The 19,706-nt window shown below is 46.2% G+C and overlaps 1 protein-coding gene across 1 annotated transcript in view; it reads right to left on the bottom strand.

Moving 5' to 3' along the window:
• LOC123990726 (mannosyl-oligosaccharide 1,2-alpha-mannosidase IA-like) overlaps positions 1 to 19,706 on the bottom strand; it is a 171,708-nt gene that overhangs the window by 9,754 nt on the left and 142,248 nt on the right. The window contains exons 6-10 of the mRNA XM_046291536.1: positions 16,054 to 16,177; positions 15,644 to 15,737; positions 4,665 to 4,780; positions 2,606 to 2,825; positions 1,388 to 1,560 (exon numbers count right to left, since the gene is read on the bottom strand). Of these exons, the coding sequence (XP_046147492.1) occupies positions 1,388 to 1,560; positions 2,606 to 2,825; positions 4,665 to 4,780; positions 15,644 to 15,737; positions 16,054 to 16,177 (727 nt within the window). The remainder of the gene's footprint in view (positions 1 to 1,387; positions 1,561 to 2,605; positions 2,826 to 4,664; positions 4,781 to 15,643; positions 15,738 to 16,053; positions 16,178 to 19,706) is intronic.

Here is a 19,706-nt window from a genome sequence, read left to right as displayed (position 1 = left end):
GAAGCTCAGCATCCCGGAGTCGCCTCTTCACTGTTGACGTGGAGACTGGTGTTTTGCAGGTACAATCCTTTTTTTAGCCCCTTTTCTGCCCAATTTCACGGTATCCAATTGTTAGTAGTTACTATCTTGTCTCATTGCTACAACTCCTGTACGGGCTCGGGAGAGACGAAGCTCGAAATCCAAGGGTCCTCCGAAACACAACCCAACCAAGCCGCACTGCTTCTTAACACAGCGCGCATCCAACCCGGAAGCCAGCCGCACCAATGTGTCTGAGGAAACACCGTGCACCTGGCAACCTGGTTAGCGCGCACTGCGCCCGGCCCGCCACAGGAGTCACTAGTGCGCGATGAGACAAGGATATCTCTACCGGACAGAGCCTGGGTGCGAACCCAGAGTCTCTGGTGGCACAGCTAGCACTGCGATGCAGTGCCCTAGACCACTGCGCCACCCGGGAGGCCCTTTGCGGTTACTATTTAATGAAGCTGCCAGTTGAGGACTTGTGAGGCATCTGCTTCTCAAACTAGACACTCTAAAGTACTTGTCCTCTTGCTCAGTTGAGCTCCCACTCCTCTTTCTATTCTGGTTAGAGACAGTTTGAGCTGCTCTGTGAAGGGAGTCGTACACAGCGTTGTATGAGATTTTCAGTTTCTTGGCAATTTCTCTTATGGCCTTCATTTCCTTCATTTCTCAGATCAAGAATAGACTGACGAGTTTCAGAAGAAAGTCCTTTGTTTCTGGACATTTTGAGTCCGTAATCGAACGCACAAATGCTGCTGCTCCAGATACTCAACTAGTCTAAAGAAGGACAGTTTTATTGCTTCTTTAATCAGAACAAAAGCTTTCAGCTGTGCTAACCTAATTGCAAAAGGGTTTTCTAATTATCAATTAGACTTTTAAAATGATAAACTTGGATTAGCTAACACAACGTGCCATTGGAACACAGGAGTGATGGTTGCTGATAATGGGCCTATGTCGATATTCCATAAAACAAGCTGCCGTTTCCAGCTACATTAGTCATTTACAACGTTAACAATGTCTACACTGTATTTCTGATCAATTTGATGTTATTTTAACGGACAAAAAAATAGCTTTTCTTTCAAAAACAAGGACATTTCTAAGTGACCCCAAACTTTTAAACGGTAGTGTATAACTTTATGATCTGGATGGACTATCTTTGCAATTTGTTTATTTTTGTTTGCATATTTAGCTAGAAGCCGCTATGCAAATTCACTATTACCTGTGCTAATTTTGTTAGCATTTTGGTAATAGACGGCCAATGGCGACCACTTGTGTACTAAGCCGATAATATAGTAAGTCCCGGGTTAAGAGAAGGACGGTATGACGATATGAAAATCGGGATACTGCCCAACCCTACTGTAGTTCTCACCTGCACGGCCTCCCAGCCCCACTCCCTGTACTTAGGGTCGTGGGTGAACCTCCACATGTACATGTAGGTCTCTATGACCTCTGGCCTCAGGATGAAGTACTTCTCGTTCTGCCGCGTGGCGATGGCCTCCACGCCTCCGTCAAACCTGAACGCCTCTGGGCCCAGCTTCAGGGCTATGACATGGGAACAAAGGAAGAAGACAACATGTCAACAACAAATCCCAGCTCTAGGGGAAAGTAAAGGACACAGAATGTCAAGAGAACCAAAAAAACTCAACTTCAGTTCCTGGATGGAGCATGAACCCATGACGACATTTCACAGCCAAGAGACCAGATTATGAGTAAAGCAAAGTTCAAAAGGTAAAGGGAGTTTGTCACGTGATTTTGTGTGAATTAAGGGTTTAGCAATATTGTTATTTCCTATAATCCCTGTTTGATGAGAACTAGCACCTATGCACACAGCAGGCAGTGACTCAGCGGGGGTAGGGGGAGAGGATGGAGGTGGGTTGGAGGTTGAATGGGGGCACAGGAGTGCTGTGGAGTTAGGCAGGGCCAGGGGATTACGCTACTTCATTGAACTGTATTTTAATCTAATCTAGCGATGTCCTCAGCCAGTTCTGTTGATAGTAAATATATAGATAGGTAGATGGATAGATAGTTTTGTAGTGATGGAGGAAAAAAAATGGATATATCGGGATATAATTTTTTATGATATAGCGTATCGTTTTGACAATATTGCAATATTATTTTGAGAGAGAGAGAGAGAGACAGTGAGTGTGCTGTCTAGGCTTCAGAACTAATATGGTCTCACCTGGGAGGGAGAGAGTTTGAGACTAAAAAAAGGTAAGGCCTTCAGAGAGTAATGCCAGGTACTATGATCTTGCAGAGTGGAGCCACAGTATTAGGTTTCTATGATTGAAACAATATCTAAAGGAGGTATATGAAATAGAGAGACACTTTACAGAGAAGGGGTATGCAACTCTGGTTCTGAAGGGCTGCAGTGTGTACAGGATTTTGTTCCAGCCCAGCATTAACTCACCTGATTCAACTAATCACAGCCTAATCTGAAGATTAGCTGGACTAGTTGAATCAGGTGTGTTCAAGCAGAATACAAACAAAAGCCTGTACACACGTGGCCCCCGTTGCCTACCACTGCTGTGTAGAGGGAGACACGGAGACTGATGTTCCCCAGACGACGGGGTCAGTCAGTCAGACTCACTGGTGCGGGCGTAGGACTCGTGGCAGGTGCGGGCAATCTCTGAGGCCTGCTCCATCTGGTGACCCGTCTTATCCTCGGGCGCTCCGTCCGCCCCCAGGGCGATCATGCCCCCGGCGAAGCACGTCAGGTGACCCATCTTGTGCTCCAGCAGGCCGCCCTTCCACTCAGCGATGTACGTCAGTCCACCGCTGGACTTCCTCATCAGACTGGTCTCAATGGCCTGGAGGACAATGACAAGAACGGAAGACAGATGAGCACTCTATCCACTCCCAGTCCCAGACAAGAGCCATTCCCCTGCAAAATGGTGTAGAACCTTCCGGAACATGAATAACTACTGCCCAAATAGCATCGTTAAGCTTGATGAAGCTGCTTTTGCAGGAAAACTAGGGGTCCTGGTCACCAGCCACTGTTATCTATTTTCTGGGGCGGCGTGGACTCAAAGTTTCTATTTGTCCCTGACATTTCCACATACACACAAGGCCACTTTACCCAGATATATTCTCAAATGGCGGGCGTGTCCCACCCACAGCGAGACATGACACCAGGTGTCATTCAGAACAAAGGGTGGCCCCTCTCCCCCACGAGCCACACAGCAGGTGTCCAATACGGTACCATCCCATGACTGACAGACAAAACATAGTTATTGCAGAAATAATGGGCCATTATTGATGTAGAAAGAGAAATAAACCTACCTTTTAACATAGGGAATAAATAACCGCAGCTAAGACGAGTCGACGGCATGCTGAAATGCTACACTATTACAGGTGCATTCTCTGATACGCCTAATTGATCATCACGTCATTTGGCATATTTCTTTTCATATTCATTGGGTTTGCTTTTCTCCTGCTGGGGGAAGACCTAAGAAAAATAAATATGGCAACTCTCCTGAAAGTAATGACAATTTCAAAAGATGATTCAGATCTGTGCTTTTGCAGTGACACATCAATCAAATGGGCCGTGTATAGGCGGCTGGGCTTTATACGCCGCGATCTGCCTCAGAAAACCAGCTGATTAATATTCCCCTAAACTGGCTATTTCATTTCCTTTGGCCTCTTTAAAGACAGCCTATATTCTGTTTAGCAACAGCAAGCCTGACAGACAAATAGACCTGGGCAAGAACAGGAGCAGATAGACAGAGGCAGACAGCAGCGCATCTTGTTCAGCTTCTCTTCTCATTGGGGGGGACAAAGAGACAGAGAGACAAAGAGACAGAGAGAATGTAGGCCAGGCCGGCACTGAGGCGAGGATGCCAAGGAGCCATTAATAAGAGAACAGAGTCTGTCCTAACCGCCTGCCTCTCAACATGCCTCACAGTCTGCCTGACCCAAATAGAGGATGGCATGGCGTGGCTATGGGGACCCTCTCGCTGTGGGTGACCTGCTTGTGGTGATGGCAGGCAGGCGGACGGGCGGGCGGGCGGGCGGGTAGATACGCAGGTGTGGTGGGGAAACAAGGCTGTCTGGGAGGGGACTTGAGGAGGGAGGGTAATATCCTGGAGCAGTCCGGGTCCTTGCGGACCTCTGCACAGAGAGAAACATCTTTATCTCCCACAGGACAGGCTGCTTGGCTCTAATGAAACAGAGAATTGGGCTAGCAGCAGTCAGAGCCCATCTCACCAGACAGAGCTCGGAGTCTGGCTGCCCCCCATCCACTGACAGACTTCAACCCTACTTGAACTATCTCCTGTGGAGTGCAGTTTGTACTCCACACTCAGAAATAGACAACTCCTACCTGGCGTAGCATGCTTCAAATTCAGACTCCAACCCATACTTTTATTGATTTCTGACTCTGACTGTTCACAGTAATGGAAGAAATGTAACTGTTGTTGACACACAGACAAGCGCTTTCAATCGAGGTCGAAAGAGCCTCTTGACAAGGTATAGTCAGTGCTTCAGATAGTGCTGGTACTGTAGCCATTAATCTCAGTAAGACAGGAGAAAAGCTGAGTAGAGAAGACAAGAGGAGAGGAGCGGAGGGGGAGTAGAAAGGAGGGGGAGTAGAAAGGAAGGGGGAGAGGAGAGAAAAAAAGAGTGTAGGCTAGGTTTCTGGAGGGGTTTACCTGCAGAGCTTCGTAGTAGAGCTTCTTGCCCTCCTCGTCTGTCTTGTCCGACATCAGCCAGGCCTTGAGGAGGTACTCATAGAAGCTGTCTCCCAGGCCGCCCACTGACACATGATCTACAGGACAGACACAAAACAAAAGAGTAGAGGATCACGCTGGGGTCTGGCTAATAGACCTACTCTCATTCCGTTAGCACCCCCCCACCTCCTTCCTTCCCTTCCCTCCCTCCTTCCTTCCTTCTTCCTCCTGTGGCCTGCTTCACCTCAGGATGATGTATGGCCCAATGATGCTGGCCATAATCTCACCACCCTCGAGGCTGATTACACAGGAAGGTGACCCCTAAATACCTGCTCAGCCTCAACGATAGAGGGACGTGTCTGGCATAGGCCAGGTCGAGGGGACAGGGACGGGAATGGGGACAAAACCCAACAAAGCTACAACAGTAATGTGATTAGACTCCTTTGATGGCTGATGTATTAAAGATGTATGCAGAGGAGAGATTGTCCTTCTGATGAGTTTATCAGCTCCCCCAGGCATGTCCCTGTCACTGTGTGTGTGTATGTGTGTGTGTGTGTGTGTTTGTGTGTGTGCACACCTGTGAGCATATGTAAAAGAGGGAGAACGTGAATGTGTGCACATCTGTCTGTGACTGATGTAGTCTGTGCATTTATATGACAGATAATGTGTGTGTGTGTATCGAGCAATACCACAACACGATAAAAAGACCGAGGGTCTGTGCACACAGAGACATTCAGTGCGGTGAGGGGCTGTGCTTTGTGCTGCGCCCGGTGATGGGGTTGTACTCTCCTGGCCCCTTCACCACTACACTATCTGAGGAATGAGTCTCCTGGGTCTGGGAGAGAGCCCCAGCCAAGCCACTCTGTTTGTCATATTGATTGTCATGCCCCTCATACATATGAATATGTCATTAACAGCCACAGAGTTGTTTGGGAGATGGAGATTCGTCTCCAGCAGGAATAAAGGCGACAGGACAGAGCACCAGAGGTAGGGATTTAGAAGGTTGCCTTAGGCCTTAAAGGGGCTGTACTTTCTGGCTGACTGGGGCCGTTTTGGGCCTGTCTGACTCCCTGCCTTAAGGGTAAACAGGTCAGAGAGGGAACACAAGGTCAAGGATCTGATCATGGCCCTATCTGATGACAACACACACTAACATAAAAAATATGAGCGGGAGAGGCTGTGGACCTGGATAACAGGTTGATTGTGTGTGTCTGACTGAGGTTGCTGGGAGAGACATGGGGCTGGCAGGTCCTCTCCAGGCTGCAGACTGACACCTCTGTGTAGGTGACTTGGGGACGTTAAAACATCATGAGTGTGTGTGATGTGAGTATGTGTGCATCACCTGGTAGATGGCTATTCAACAGTCTGATGGTCTGGTAATAAAATCTGTATAATAATCCAAACACCTGGTGATAGAAGCTGTTCAACAGTCTGATGGTCTGGTGATAGAAGCTGTTCAACAGTCTGATGGTGATAGAAGCTGTTCAACAGTCTGATGGTCTGGTAATAAAATCTGTATAATAATCCAAACACCTGGTGATAGAAGCTGTTCAACAGTCTGATGGTCTGGTGATAGAAGCTGTTCAACAGTCTGATGGTGATAGAAGCTGTTCAACAGTCTGATGGTCTGGTAATAAAATCTGTATAATAATCCAAACACCTGGTGATAGAAGCTGTTCAACAGTCTGATGGTCTGGTGATAGAAGCTGTTCAACAGTCTGATAGTGATAGAAGCTGTTCAACAGTCTGATGGTCTGGTGATAGAAGCTATTCAACAGTCTGATGGTCTGGTAATAAAATCTGTATAATAATCCAAACACCTGGTGATAGAAGCTGTTCAACAGTCTGATGGTCTGGTGATAGAAGCTGTTCAACAGTCTGATGGTGATAGAAGCTGTTCAACAGTCTGATGGTCTGGTAATAAAATCTGTATAATAATCCAAACACCTGGTGATAGAAGCTGTTCAACAGTCTGATGGTCTGGTGATAGAAGCTGTTCAACAGTCTGATGGTCTGGTAATAAAATCTGTATAATAATCCAAACACCTGGTAATAGAAGCTGTTCAACAGTCTGATGGTCTGGTGATAGAAGCTGTTCAACAGTCTGATGGTCTGGTGATAGAAGCTATTCAACAGTCTGATGGTCTGGTAATAAAATCTGTATAATAATCCAAACACCTGGTGATAGAAGCTGTTCAACAGTCTGATGGTCTGGTGATAGAAGCTGTTCAACAGTCTGATGGTCTGGTGATAGAAGCTGTTCAACAGTCTGATGGTCTGGTAATAAAATCTGTATAATAATCCAAACACCTGGTAATAGAAGCTGTTCAACAGTCTGATGGTCTGGTGATAGAAGCTGTTCAACAGTCTGATGGTCTGGTGATAGAAGCTGTTCAACAGTCTGATGGTCTGGTAATAAAATCTGTATAATAATCCAAACACCTGGTGATAGAAGCTGTTCAACAGTCTGATGGTCTGGTGATAGAAGCTATTCAACAGTCTGATGGTCTGGTGATAGAAGCTGTTCAACAGTCTGATGGTCTGGTGATAGAAGCTGTTCAACAGTCTGATGGTCTGGTGATAGAAGCTATTCAACAGTCTGATGGTCTGGTAATAAAATCTGTATAATAATCCAAACACCTGGTAATAGAAGCTGTTCAACAGTCTGATGGTCTGGTGATAGAAGCTGTTCAACAGTCTGATGGTGATAGAAGCTGTTCAACAGTCTGATGGTCTGGTAATAAAATCTGTATAATAATCCAAACACCTGGTGATAGAAGCTGTTCAACAGTCTGATGGTCTGGTAATAAAAGCTGTTCAACAGTCTGATGGTCTGGTGATAGAAGCTGTTCAACAGTCTGATGGTCTGGTGATAGAAGCTGTTCAACAGTCTGATGGTCTGGTGATAGAAGCTGTTCAACAGTCTGATGGTCTGGTGATAGAAGCTGTTCAACAGTCTGATGGTCTGGTAATAGAAGCTGTTCAACAGTCTGATGGCCTGGTAATAGAAGCTGTTCAACAGTCTGATGGTCTGGTGATAGAAGCTGTTCAACAGTCTGATGGTCTGGTGATAGAAGCTGTTCAACAGTCTGATGGTCTGGTGATAGAAGCTGTTCAACAGTCTGATGGTCTGGTAATAGAAGCTGTTCAACAGTCTGATGGCCTGGTAATAGAAGCTGTTCAACAGTCTGATGGTCTGGTGATAGAAGCTGTTCAACAGTCTGATGGTGATAGAAGCTATTCAACAGTCTGATGGTCTGGTGATAGAAGCTGTTCAACAGTCTGATGGTCTGGTGATAGAAGCTGTTCAACAGTCTGATGGTCTGGTGATAGAAGCTGTTCAACAGTCTGATGGTGATAGAAGCTATTCAACAGTCTGATGGTCTGGTGATAGAAGCTGTTCAACAGTCTGATGGTCTGGTGATAGAAGCTGTTCAACAGTCTGATGGTGATAGAAGCTATTCAACAGTCTGATGGTCTGGTAATAAAATCTGTATAATAATCCAAACACCTGGTGATAGAAGCTGTTCAACAGTCTGATGGCCTGGTAATAGAAGCTGTTCAACAGTCTGATGGCCTGGTAATAGAAGCTGTTCAACAGTCTGATGGCCTGGTAATAGAAGCTGTTCAACAGTCTGATGGCCTGGTAATAGAAGCTGTTCAACAGTCTGATGGTCTGGTAATAGAAGCTGTTCAACAGTCTGATGGTAATAGAAGCTGTTCAACAGTCTGATGGCCTGGTAATAGAAGCTGTTCAACAGTCTGATGGTAATAGAAGCTGTTCAACAGTCTGATGGTAATAGAAGCTGTTCAACAGTCTGATGGTAATAGAAGCTGTTCAACAGTCTGATGGTAATAGAAGCTGTTCAACAGTCTGATGGCCTGGTAATAGAAGCTGTTCAACAGTCTGATGGTGATAGAAGCTGTTCAACAGTCTGATGGTAATAGAAGCTGTTCAACAGTCTGATGGCCTGGTAATAGAAGCTGTTCAACAGTCTGATGGTGATAGAAGCTGTTCAACAGTCTGATGGTAATAGAAGCTGTTCAACAGTCTGATGGTAATAGAAGCTGTTCAACAGTCTGATGGCCTGGTAATAGAAGCTGTTCAACAGTCTGATGGTGATAGAAGCTGTTCAACAGTCTGATGGTAATAGAAGCTGTTCAACAGTCTGATGGTAATAGAAGCTGTTCAACAGTCTGATGGTAATAGAAGCTGTTCAACAGTCTGATGGTAATAGAAGCTGTTCAACAGTCTGATGGTAATAGAAGCTGTTCAACAGTCTGATGGTAATAGAAGCTGTTCAACAGTCTGATGGCCTGGTAATAGAAGCTGTTCAACAGTCTGATGGTCTGGTGATAGAAGTTGTTCAACAGTCTGATGGTAATAGAAGCTGTTCAACAGTCTGATGGTAATAGAAGCTGTTCAACAGTCTGATGGTCTGGTGATAGAAGCTGTTCAACAGTCTGATGGTAATAGAAGCTGTTCAACAGTCTGATGGTCTGGTGATAGAAGCTGTTCAACAGTCTGATGGTAATAGAAGCTGTTCAACAGTCTGATGGTCTGGTGATAGAAGCTGTTCAACAGTCTGATGGTAATAGAAGCTGTTCAACAGTCTGATGGTAATAGAAGTTGTTCAACAGTCTGATGGTAATAGAAGTTGTTCAACAGTCTGATGGTAATAGAAGCTGTTCAACAGTCTGATGGTAATAGAAGCTGTTTAACAGTCTGATGGTAATAGAAGCTGTTCAACAGTCTGATGGTAATAGAAGTTGTTCAACAGTCTGATGGTAATAGAAGTTGTTCAACAGTCTGATGGTAATAGAAGCTGTTCAACAGTCTGATGGTAATAGAAGTTGTTCAACAGTCTGATGGCCTGGTAATAGAAGCTGTTCAACAGTCTGATGGTCTGGTAATAGAAGCTGTTCAACAGTCTGATGGTCTGGTAATAGAAGCTGTTCAACAATATGATGTTCTGTTAATAGAAGTTGTTCAACAGTCTGATGGCCTGGTAATAGAAGCTGTTCAACAGTCTGATGGCCTGGTAATAGAAGCTGTTCAACAGTCTGATGGCCTGGTAATAGAAGCTGTTCAACAGTCTGATGGCCTGGTAATAGAAGCTGTTCAACAGTCTGATGGCCTGGTAATAGAAGCTGTTCAACAGTCTGATGGCCTGGTAATAGAAGCTGTTCAATAGTCTGATGGTAATAGAAGCTGTTCAACAGTCTGATGGTAATAGAAGCTGTTCAACAGTCTGATGGTAATAGAAGGTTCAACAGTTGAACAGCTTCTATTACCAGTAATAGAAGCTGTTCAACAGTCTGATGGCCTGGTAATAGAAGCTGTTCAACAGTCTGATGGCCTGGTAATAGAAGCTGTTCAACAGTCTGATGGCCTGGTAATAGAAGCTGTTCAACAGTCTGATGGCCTGGTAATAGAAGCTGTTCAACAGTCTGATGGCCTGGTAATAGAAGCTGTTCAACAGTCTGATGGCCTGGTAATAGAAGCTGTTCAACAGTCTGATGGCCTGGTAATAGAAGCTGTTCAACAGTCTGATGGTAATAGAAGCTGTTCAACAGTCTGATGGTAATAGAAGCTGTTCAACAGTCTGATGGTATTACCAGGCCATCAGACTGTTGAACAGCTTCTATTACCAGGCGGTAATAGAAGCTGTTCAACAGTCTGATGGCCTGGTAATAGAAGCTGTTCAACAGTCTGATGGCCTGGTAATAGAAGCTGTTCAACAGTCTGATGGCCTGGTAATAGAAGCTGTTCAACAGTCTGATGGCCTGGTAATAGAAGCTGTTCAACAGTCTGATGGCCTGGTAATAGAAGCTGTTCAACAGTCTGATGGCCTTGTAATATAAACTTTTTTTTTTGTCTCCTAGTCTTTGATGCACCTGTACTGTCTCCATCATTACTGTTGGCCATGTCATTGGTGTGATAGGATGTCTGTCATGTCTGTGGGACATGTCATTGGTGTGATAGAATGTCCTCTAATGACTGTGGGCCATGTCATTGGTGTGATAGATTATCCATCATGACTGTGGGCCATGTCATTGGTGTGATAGATTATCCATCATGACTGTGGGCCATGTCATTGGTGTGATGGATTATCCATCATGACTGTGGGCCATGTCATTGGTGTGATAGATTATCCATCATGACTGTGGGCCATGTCATTGGTGTGATAGATTATCCATCATGACTGTGGGCCATGTCATTGGTGTGATAGATTTTCCATCATGACTGTGGGCCATGTCATTGGTGTGATAGATTATCCATCATGACTGTGCGCCATGTCATTGGTGTGATAGATTATCCATCATGACTGTGGGCCATGTCATTGGTGTGATAGATTTTCCATCATGTCTGTGGGCCATGTCATTGGTGTGATAGAATGTCCGTCATGACTGTGGGCCATGTTATTGGTGTGATTAGATTGTCCATCATGACTGTGGGCCATGTCATTGGTGTGATAGAATGTCCGTCATGACTGTGGGCCATGTTATTGGTGTGATTAGATTGTCCATCATGACTGTGGGCCATGTTATTGGCAGCTCCACATAGGAAGATATGAAAGTCAAGCAGCTACTTGGCTCAGAGGGAAACTGTACTGCACTGACTAAATTCAAACATCCCATCAATAACAACAACAGCAACACCAGAGCTTTGATAGGCTGTCTATACTGTACAGTGACTGAGAAACGCAGAGACACTGAGAACGGCAAGACCATTTCTATGAGATCACCCTCAGGTGGTTCCTGTCTGATGTACAAGTAAACACAGATCACAAGTGACCTATATGTAAAATATCCTCAGGTGGCAAATGGTCCGCTGTGAACCTTTCTATTTTTGGAAATCACATCCAACATTACCATCCATATACCCTCTAGATATTTGTCACTTGAGTTGTTTTTCTTTACATGGAAATTCTTCTTCCAGCTAACACTGACCATATAGCCCACATTAATACGTTGAAAAATACAAACGTTTAGAGGTGGTTTATTCAATGTTTGTCTTGGAACTTTCTCTATGTTTGAGAAAAGCTTGGTTCGGCATTATTGGTTTTTATTTGACCTTTATTTAACTCTGCAAATCAGTTCAGAACAAATTCTTATTTTCAATGACCGCCTAGGAAAAGTGGGTTAACTGCCTTGTTCAAGGGCAGAACGACAGATTTTTACCTTGTCAGCTTGAGTATTTGATCTTGCAACCTTTCGGTTACTAGTCCAACACTCTAACCACTAGGCTACCAGTCGCATTACATCTACCTTCCCCTAGGCAGTCAGCAAATCACAGAGCCACTTTCCTCCTAACCTGGCTGGCTCCCATCAGAATAGCTACATGTAATTAAAATAATAATACTACATTTCAAAGACCCAAATATGTAGAGTCATCCAGAGAGACTCAGTTGTCCACTATATTACGGAGTTGCAAACAACACCCAGATTAATCCATGCAGAAAATCCCTCCGAGTGCCTCTCGTGTTGTACAGTGTTAAGACACTGAATCACAGTGCTAGCTGTGCCACTAGAGATCCTGGTTCAAGTCCAGGCTCGGTCGCCACCTGCCACGACCGAGAGACCCATGGAGCAGCGCACAATTTCGTCCAGGTTAGGGGAGAGTTTGGCCGGCAGGGATGTTCTTGTCCCATCGCACACTAGCGATTCCTGTGGCGGGTTGGACGCAATGCATGCTGACACGATTGCCAGGTATTTGGTGTTTCCTCCGACACATTTGTCCGGCTGGCTTCCGGGTTAAGCGGGCATTGTGTCAAGAAGCAGCGTGGCTTGGCTCGGTTGTGTTTCAGAGGACGCACGGCTCCCAACCTACGCCTCTCCCCAGTCCAATACGGGAGTTGCTGCGATGGAACAAGACAAACTACCAATTGGTTACCACGAAAATGGGGAGAAAAATATATAAATAAAGAAAATCCCTCTGTAGATGGGATGAATCAAGGTGTCAGAGAGAATGAGAGTAAAGCAGGACGGCTGCCCTCCTCTTCCTCCCCTTCTACAGATCCACCCAGTGGCAGGAGATAGGCTGGACACACAGCAGTCAGTCATTAGGGGTGAACACAGCCCTCTGTGCCTGCCCCCCCGGGACGACAGCAGAGACAAACACAAAGACGGTTAGTACGCGTATTCATCAGACGTGACATTTCAGCAAGGGCATAGAGGGGGCGGGGCATTCAATCATAGGAGTCACACACACACACACACAGACCTCACACTGGGATGATCATAGATCATTAGCATGATAGAGTTATTAGACACACAAAGATAGACTGCTGTTTAGACTGCTGGTTCATGGGGACTGGGGAGAGACTGGCCAAACTGATCGGGGGAAGGACCAATGACTGTGTGAGAGTATGTGTGTGTCTGTCTGTCTACGGGGCTGGGGAGGGGAGGTAGTACCACATAGAATAGCAAAACAAACAACAAGGCTAAGATATGCATTCAAATGAGTGTGTGTGGTGTGTGTGTGAGAAAGAGGTGCAGTAGGTCCATCATTATGCTACAGCCAGAAGTGTATATGTCTGAGTTAGCGACTGGTCAGGTCTGATCTGTACTATGCATCTCATTGACCTTTTGAGGGGCTCAGAGACAAACACACTCATTAATAAGGGGATCCATGGCAACTGCTGGGCACAGGGCTGTCTGAGCACGGACACACTTCAGGGTTCCTCCATTGTTACCCCCACCACCACCTCCGCCTCTCCCTAGCCACCTCACTTTGGCATAGATCAGGCAATCCTTGGGGCTGAAGCTTGTTTTGTCAAGAGTTGGCCTGGCTGGAGCTGGGTAATACCACAGTGGCAGTGGCTCCATACCAGTCAGGGATAGGGGTACTGAACTGTTGTGGTGCCTGAGTTGCATGACACTCATTTACCAAGTCAAAGGAGCAGGTGTTTGAGTTTGAGTGAGAGTGTAGTGTTGTGTGGAGGTATCAGGAATTAACTGTAGCTTTGGAGGACTAACTACTTTACTGGCAGCATTCAGACACCTGAACGCCACAGTCATTTTTAACCACTGTTATTAGCCACAGGCACTTCTTTCTCCCTGATGTCACTGTGTGGCATTAAGTTACATAATATTCTAATGCACAGCCCACGCCACCAGAGGTCATGTGTACCACTGGACTGACGTGGATTTCCTGGCTGTAAATGGCTTGATAATTACAGGCTGCGGAACTGCAGTTGACAGCCACTGGTGTACCACTAATGGAAATGGAATGAGGTGAGATGGGAGAGAGGGACGATAGTGGTGAAAAGAGAGAAGAACGGGCCATATGGAAGATAGAGGTGAGACGGTTAATGAGTGATGTAGAGGGAGGAGAGAGGGAGAAAGGAATGAGGCAGGAGAGGGGTGAGAGATGGTGAGAGGGAGATAGGAATGAGACAGGAGAGGGGTGAGAGATGTGAGAGGGAGATAGGAATGAGACAGGAGAGGGGTGAGAGATGGTGAGAGGTGTGAGAGATGTGAGAGGGAGATAGGAATGAGACAGGAGAGGGGTGAGAGATGGTGAGAGGGAGATAGGAATGAGACAAGAGAGGGGTGAGAGATGTGAGAGGGAGATAGGAATGAGACAGGAGAGGGGTGAGAGATGGTGAGAGGGGTGAGAGATGTGAGAGGGAGATAGGAATGAGACAGGAGAGGGGTGAGAGATGGTGAGAGGGAGATAGGAATGAGACAGGAGAGGGGTGAGAGATGGTGAGAGGGAGATAGGAATGAGACAAGAGAGGGGTGAGAGATGTGAGAGGGAGATAGGAATGAGACAGGAGAAGGGTGAGAGATGGTGAGAGGGAGATAGGAATGAGACAAGAGAGGGGTGAGAGATGTGAGAGGGAGATAGGAATGAGACAGGAGCGGGGTGAGAGATGGTGAGAGGGAGATAGGAATGAGACAGGAGAGGGGTGAGAGATGGTGAGAGGGAGATAGGAATGAGACAGGAGAGGGGTGAGAGATGTGAGAGGGAGATAGGAATGAGACAGGAGAAGGGTGAGAGATGGTGAGAGGGAGATAGGAATGAGACAGGAGAAGGGTGAGAGATGGTGAGAGGGAGATAGGAATGAGACAGGAGAGGGGTGAGAGATGGTGAGAGGGAGATAGGAATGAGACATGAGAAGGGTGAGAGATGGTGAGAGGGAGATAGGAATGAGACAGGAGTGGGGTGAGAGATGGTGAGAGGGGTGAGAGATGTGAGAGGGAGATAGGAATGAGACAGGAGAGGGATGAGAGATGGTGAGAGGGAGATAGGAATGAGACAGGAGAGGGGTGAGAGATGTGAGAGGGAGATAGGAATGAGACAGGAGAGGGGTGAGAGATGTGAGAGGGAGATAGGAATGAGACAGGAGAGGGTGAGAGATGGTGAGAGGGAGATAGGAATGAGACAGGAGAGGGGTGAGAGATGGTGAGAGGGAGATAGGAATGAGACAGGAGAAGGGTGAGAGATGGTGAGAGGGAGATAGGAATGAGACAGGAGAAGGGTGAGAGATGGTGAGAGGGAGATAGGAATGAGACAGGAGAGGGGTGAGAGATGGTGAGAGGGAGATAGGAATGAGACATGAGAAGGGTGAGAGATGGTGAGAGGGAGATAGGAATGAGACAGGAGTGGGGTGAGAGATGGTGAGAGGGAGATAGGAATGAGACAGGAGAGGGGTGAGAGATGGTGAGAGGGAGATAGGAATGAGACAGGAGAGGGGTGAGAGATGGTGAGAGGGGTGAGAGATGGTGAGAGGGAGATAGGAATGAGACAGGAGAGGGGTGAGAGATGGTGAGAGGGAGATAGGAATGAGACAGGAGAGGGGTGAGAGATGGTGAGAGGGGTGAGAGATGGTGAGAGGGAGAAAGGAATGAGACAGGAGAGGGGTGAGAGATGGTGAGAGGGAGAAAGGAATGAGAGAGGAGAGGGGTGAGATGACAGAGAGAAGGGTCAGATGAGAGATAGGAGGACTTACGTTGTCCCCACTGTCCGCTGTTAGGGTTCAGGTAGTTGGGGTACAGTCCCTGGGGCTTATCAAGGCGATTCAGAACCTTCCGGATGTTCATGACCTAGGAGGCGGAACCAGAGAAATTAGTTTCTACTTTCTTCCTGCAACCTCATTGCCTCCTCATCTTCCAGCAGCACGGCACAGTAATGCACTTTAAATGGCCTTGCTGCAGGGACGGCAGTTAAGGGAGGTATAAGAGAGAGACGCCTCTGAATCATAGTGGAAAGAAGGCATTTATCTGCAGAACAGGCGTTAACAAGAATAGTAATGAAGGTTGCGGCTATGAATAACATTGTCAGGCTGGCTGAGTGCTCAGTTTAGACTGGTGTTAATGCACTGGAATGGAAACAACGGTGCTGTGGCTCCCTAGCTCTCACCTTCTCTGCAAAGGCTGGGTTCCCTGACAGCTTGGAGAGGTGCATGAACTCCAGGTGCAGGGTGCCGTACTCCGCCAGGATGCTGCTGCCTCCAGATGCCCAAGGCCAGTTCCTCCCGATGCCACTGTAGACACAGAAGACAACACAGTTAACTCAGCTATTCCAAACAACCCCGTTGCAGCATAGGGGAGGCAGGTAGCCTAGCGGTTTAGAGCAAAAAGGTTGCTGGGTCGAATCCCAGAGCCGACATCGACAGGTGAAAAATTATGTGCCCTTGAGCAAGGCACGTAACTCTAATTTCTTCTGTAAGTCGCTCTGGATAAGAGCATCTGATATATTACTTAAATGTAAAATATAGAACACAAAACAGAGCTTTACGAAATCTCAGGTACTCCAAACATCACTGCAGATGAACAGGACATTGCAAATTGACTCAGTCAACCCCCCCCCCACACACACACAAACATTCCCTAGAGAGCTCCCTCCTCCACAAGTCAACCACTGATTCTTGGGGTCAAACCTTCCTCTCCTCTTATGAATGTCACATACAATAGATCTGTTTAACATCATACCAAATTGACAGTGTGTGTGTGTGTGTGTGTGTGTGTCTTTACAACGTCCTGTACCATCTGTCCACAGTGTGTGTGTGTGTGTGTGTGTGTCTTTACAACGTCCTGTACTATCTGTCCACAGTGTGTGTGTGTGTGTCTTTACAACGTCCTGTACTATCTGTCCACAGTGTGTGTGTGTGTGTCTTTACAACGTCCTGTACTATCTGTCCACAGTGTGTGTGTGTGTGTCTTTACAACGTCCTGTACTATCTGTCCACAGTGTGTGTGTGTGTGTCTTTACAACGTCCTGTACTATCTGTCCACAGTGTGTGTGTGTGTCTTTACAACGTCCTGTACTATCTGTCCACAGTGTGTGTGTGTGTCTTTACAACGTCCTGTACTATCTGTCCACAGTGTGTGTGTGTGTGTGTCTTTACAACGTCCTGTACTATCTGTCCACAGTGTGTGTGTGTGTCTTTACAACGTCCTGTACCATCTGTCCACAGTGTGTGTGTGTGTGTGTCTTTACAATGTCCTGTACTATCTGTCCACAGTGTGTGTCTGTAGGTGTCTGATGACTTTCTAAACAGCAGGCCCTGGTCAGAGCTGCCCTGACTTATTTTTATATCTCTCCTGAGTCACCCTGATCGTACCCGCGTGTCAGTGCCCACTAACAGGACTAATAGCTACGTGTCAGCTTGCTAATGGTGCATAATCATTGACTCCACAAATAATGGCTAGAGTCACTATTGTTATTAGAGCACAGGCAGATTTCTGTCATTAACACCACATTAGTCAGGCTGGCTATTACAGGGGGCTGGAGGGATCAGAGGGTAAGAGCCAAAAACACATCCCCTGTGTGTGTGTGTGTGTGTGTGTGTGTGTGTGTGTGTGTGTGTGTGTGTGTGTGTGTGTGTGTGTGTGTGTGTGTGTGTGTGTGTGTGTGTGTTGCGGAAAGTGTACTTTACTCAGACACCGAAATTGAACTGGCATCCCAATGACTTCATTACGAAATCAAACTTGTTTGTAAACATTAGTATAACTAATTTGACCTTCCTCCGTGCCAAGAATTGAGCTGAAGCTGTTTTCTGTATTTTAGAAAAGGGCTGATAAATCCCAACAGCCTACAGCTCTGAATTATTTCAAGAAAAAATACAGGCTGTCACATTCTGACCATAGTTCTGTTATTTTATTCTTTGTTTTAGTATGGTCAGTGAGTTGGGAGGGCAGTCTGTGTTTGTTTTTCTATTTTGGTTTTTGTGTTCAGCCTGGTATGGTTCTCAATTAGAGGCAGGTGTCGTTAGTTGTCTCTGATTGAGAATCATACTTAAGTGGCCCGGGTTTCACTTTTGGTTTGTGGGTGTTTGTTTCCGTGTGAGTGTTTGGTCCACACGGTACTGTTGGTTGGTGGGTGTTTGTTTCCGTGTGAGTGTTTGGTCCACACGGTACTGTTGGTTGGTGGGTGTTTGTTTCTGTGTGAGTGTTTGGTCCACACGGTACTGTTGGTTTGTGGGTATTTGTTTCCGTGTGAGTGTTTGGTCCACACGGTACTGTTGGTTTGTGGGTGTTTGTTTCCGTGTGAGTGTTTGGTCCACACGGTACTGTTGGTCGGTGGGTGTTTGTTTCCGTGTGAGTGTTTGGTCCACACGGTACTGTTGGTTGGTGGGTGTTTGTTTCTGTGTGAGTGTTTGGTCCACACGGTACTGTTGGTTTGTGGGTATTTGTTTCCGTGTGAGTGTTTGGTCCACACGGTACTGTTGGTTGGTGGGTGTTTGTTTCCGTGTGAGTGTTTGGTCCACACGGTACTGTTGGTTGGTGGGTGTTTGTTTCCGTGTGAGTGTTTGGTCCACACGGTACTGTTGGTTTGTGGGTGTTTGTTTCCGTGTGAGTGTTTGGTCCACACGGTACTGTTGGTTGGTGGGTGTTTGTTTCCGTGTGAGTGTTTGGTCCACACGGTACTGTTGGTTTGTGGGTGTTTGTTTCCGTGTGAGTGTTTGGTCCACACGGTACTGTTGGTTGGTGGGTGTTTGTTTCCGTGTGAGTGTTTGGTCCACACGGTACTGTTGGTTTGTGGGTGTTTGTTTCCGTGTGAGTGTTTGGTCCACACGGTACCGTTTCGGTTTTCATTTTGTTCACATCTTTTATTGTTTAGTATTTCAGTGTTCAGTTCGTTTCAATTAAATATCATCATGAACACTTACCAAGCTGCGCTTTGGTCCGATCCTTACTCCTCCTCAGATGAAGAGGAGGAAATCCGTTACACAGGCAGGCAATGCAGAAGCCTCCAGTCATTGGCAATGTGTATTAATAAGGTCTTAGTATTGCCACAATGTCATCATTTCTAACGCTGAAATGATCTGCCACTATTGCTAATGATCTTGCTCTTGGCTCACACACAGGTACATCTCTCTCACACACACACACACACACACACACACACACACACACACACACACACACACACACACACACACACACACACACACACACACACACACACACACACACACACACACACAGGGCCTTGGAACGTGAGCTTTCATCCATCAGTTCCTGTGGTATGGGCCATAGGGAAGGGGAGAGGGGGAGAGAAGTAGAAGCAGCCAGGAGCATGCTGCTCAGTCTCTAACACTACAACCCTTAAAGCAGTCATTTAGACTGCTGATGTTTATTTTTATTTTTAAATGTACTCTGCCATTTTTTTTTGTCATCCCCCTCTGTTCTGGACTTTTCCTAAATAACTATATATATATATATATATAAATAAACAAACACACTAGTATTAGAATCTTAATATCACAAACAGAAATTGAGTTTCCCCCGTTGCCCCTCCTCCTCCCGACAGGACGGCCTGCCCGCTCCTCCTTCCAACAGTTGAAAGTGCAGTGCCCTATCTGGTAACTGTCTCGAAACCGAACCTAAACCGAAACTAATTTCACACATAAAACAGATTTAGAAAAATTAAGTAAAGTATGATGGGGAGAAAGGTGGAGAATGGGTGAGTTGATGAGCAAGGAGAAGCAAACAATGCAGAATTATGTCATCACCAATTGTGAATAAAGAACAGGGCAGGCCATTCTATTGTATTGATCCATTCTAATT

This window comes from Oncorhynchus gorbuscha, linkage group LG12 (assembly GCF_021184085.1).
Source record: "Oncorhynchus gorbuscha isolate QuinsamMale2020 ecotype Even-year linkage group LG12, OgorEven_v1.0, whole genome shotgun sequence".
Taxonomy (NCBI): domain Eukaryota; kingdom Metazoa; phylum Chordata; class Actinopteri; order Salmoniformes; family Salmonidae; genus Oncorhynchus; species Oncorhynchus gorbuscha.
The sequence above is the reverse complement of the archived record's forward strand: the minus strand, read 5'-3'. Positions and strand labels throughout refer to the sequence as shown.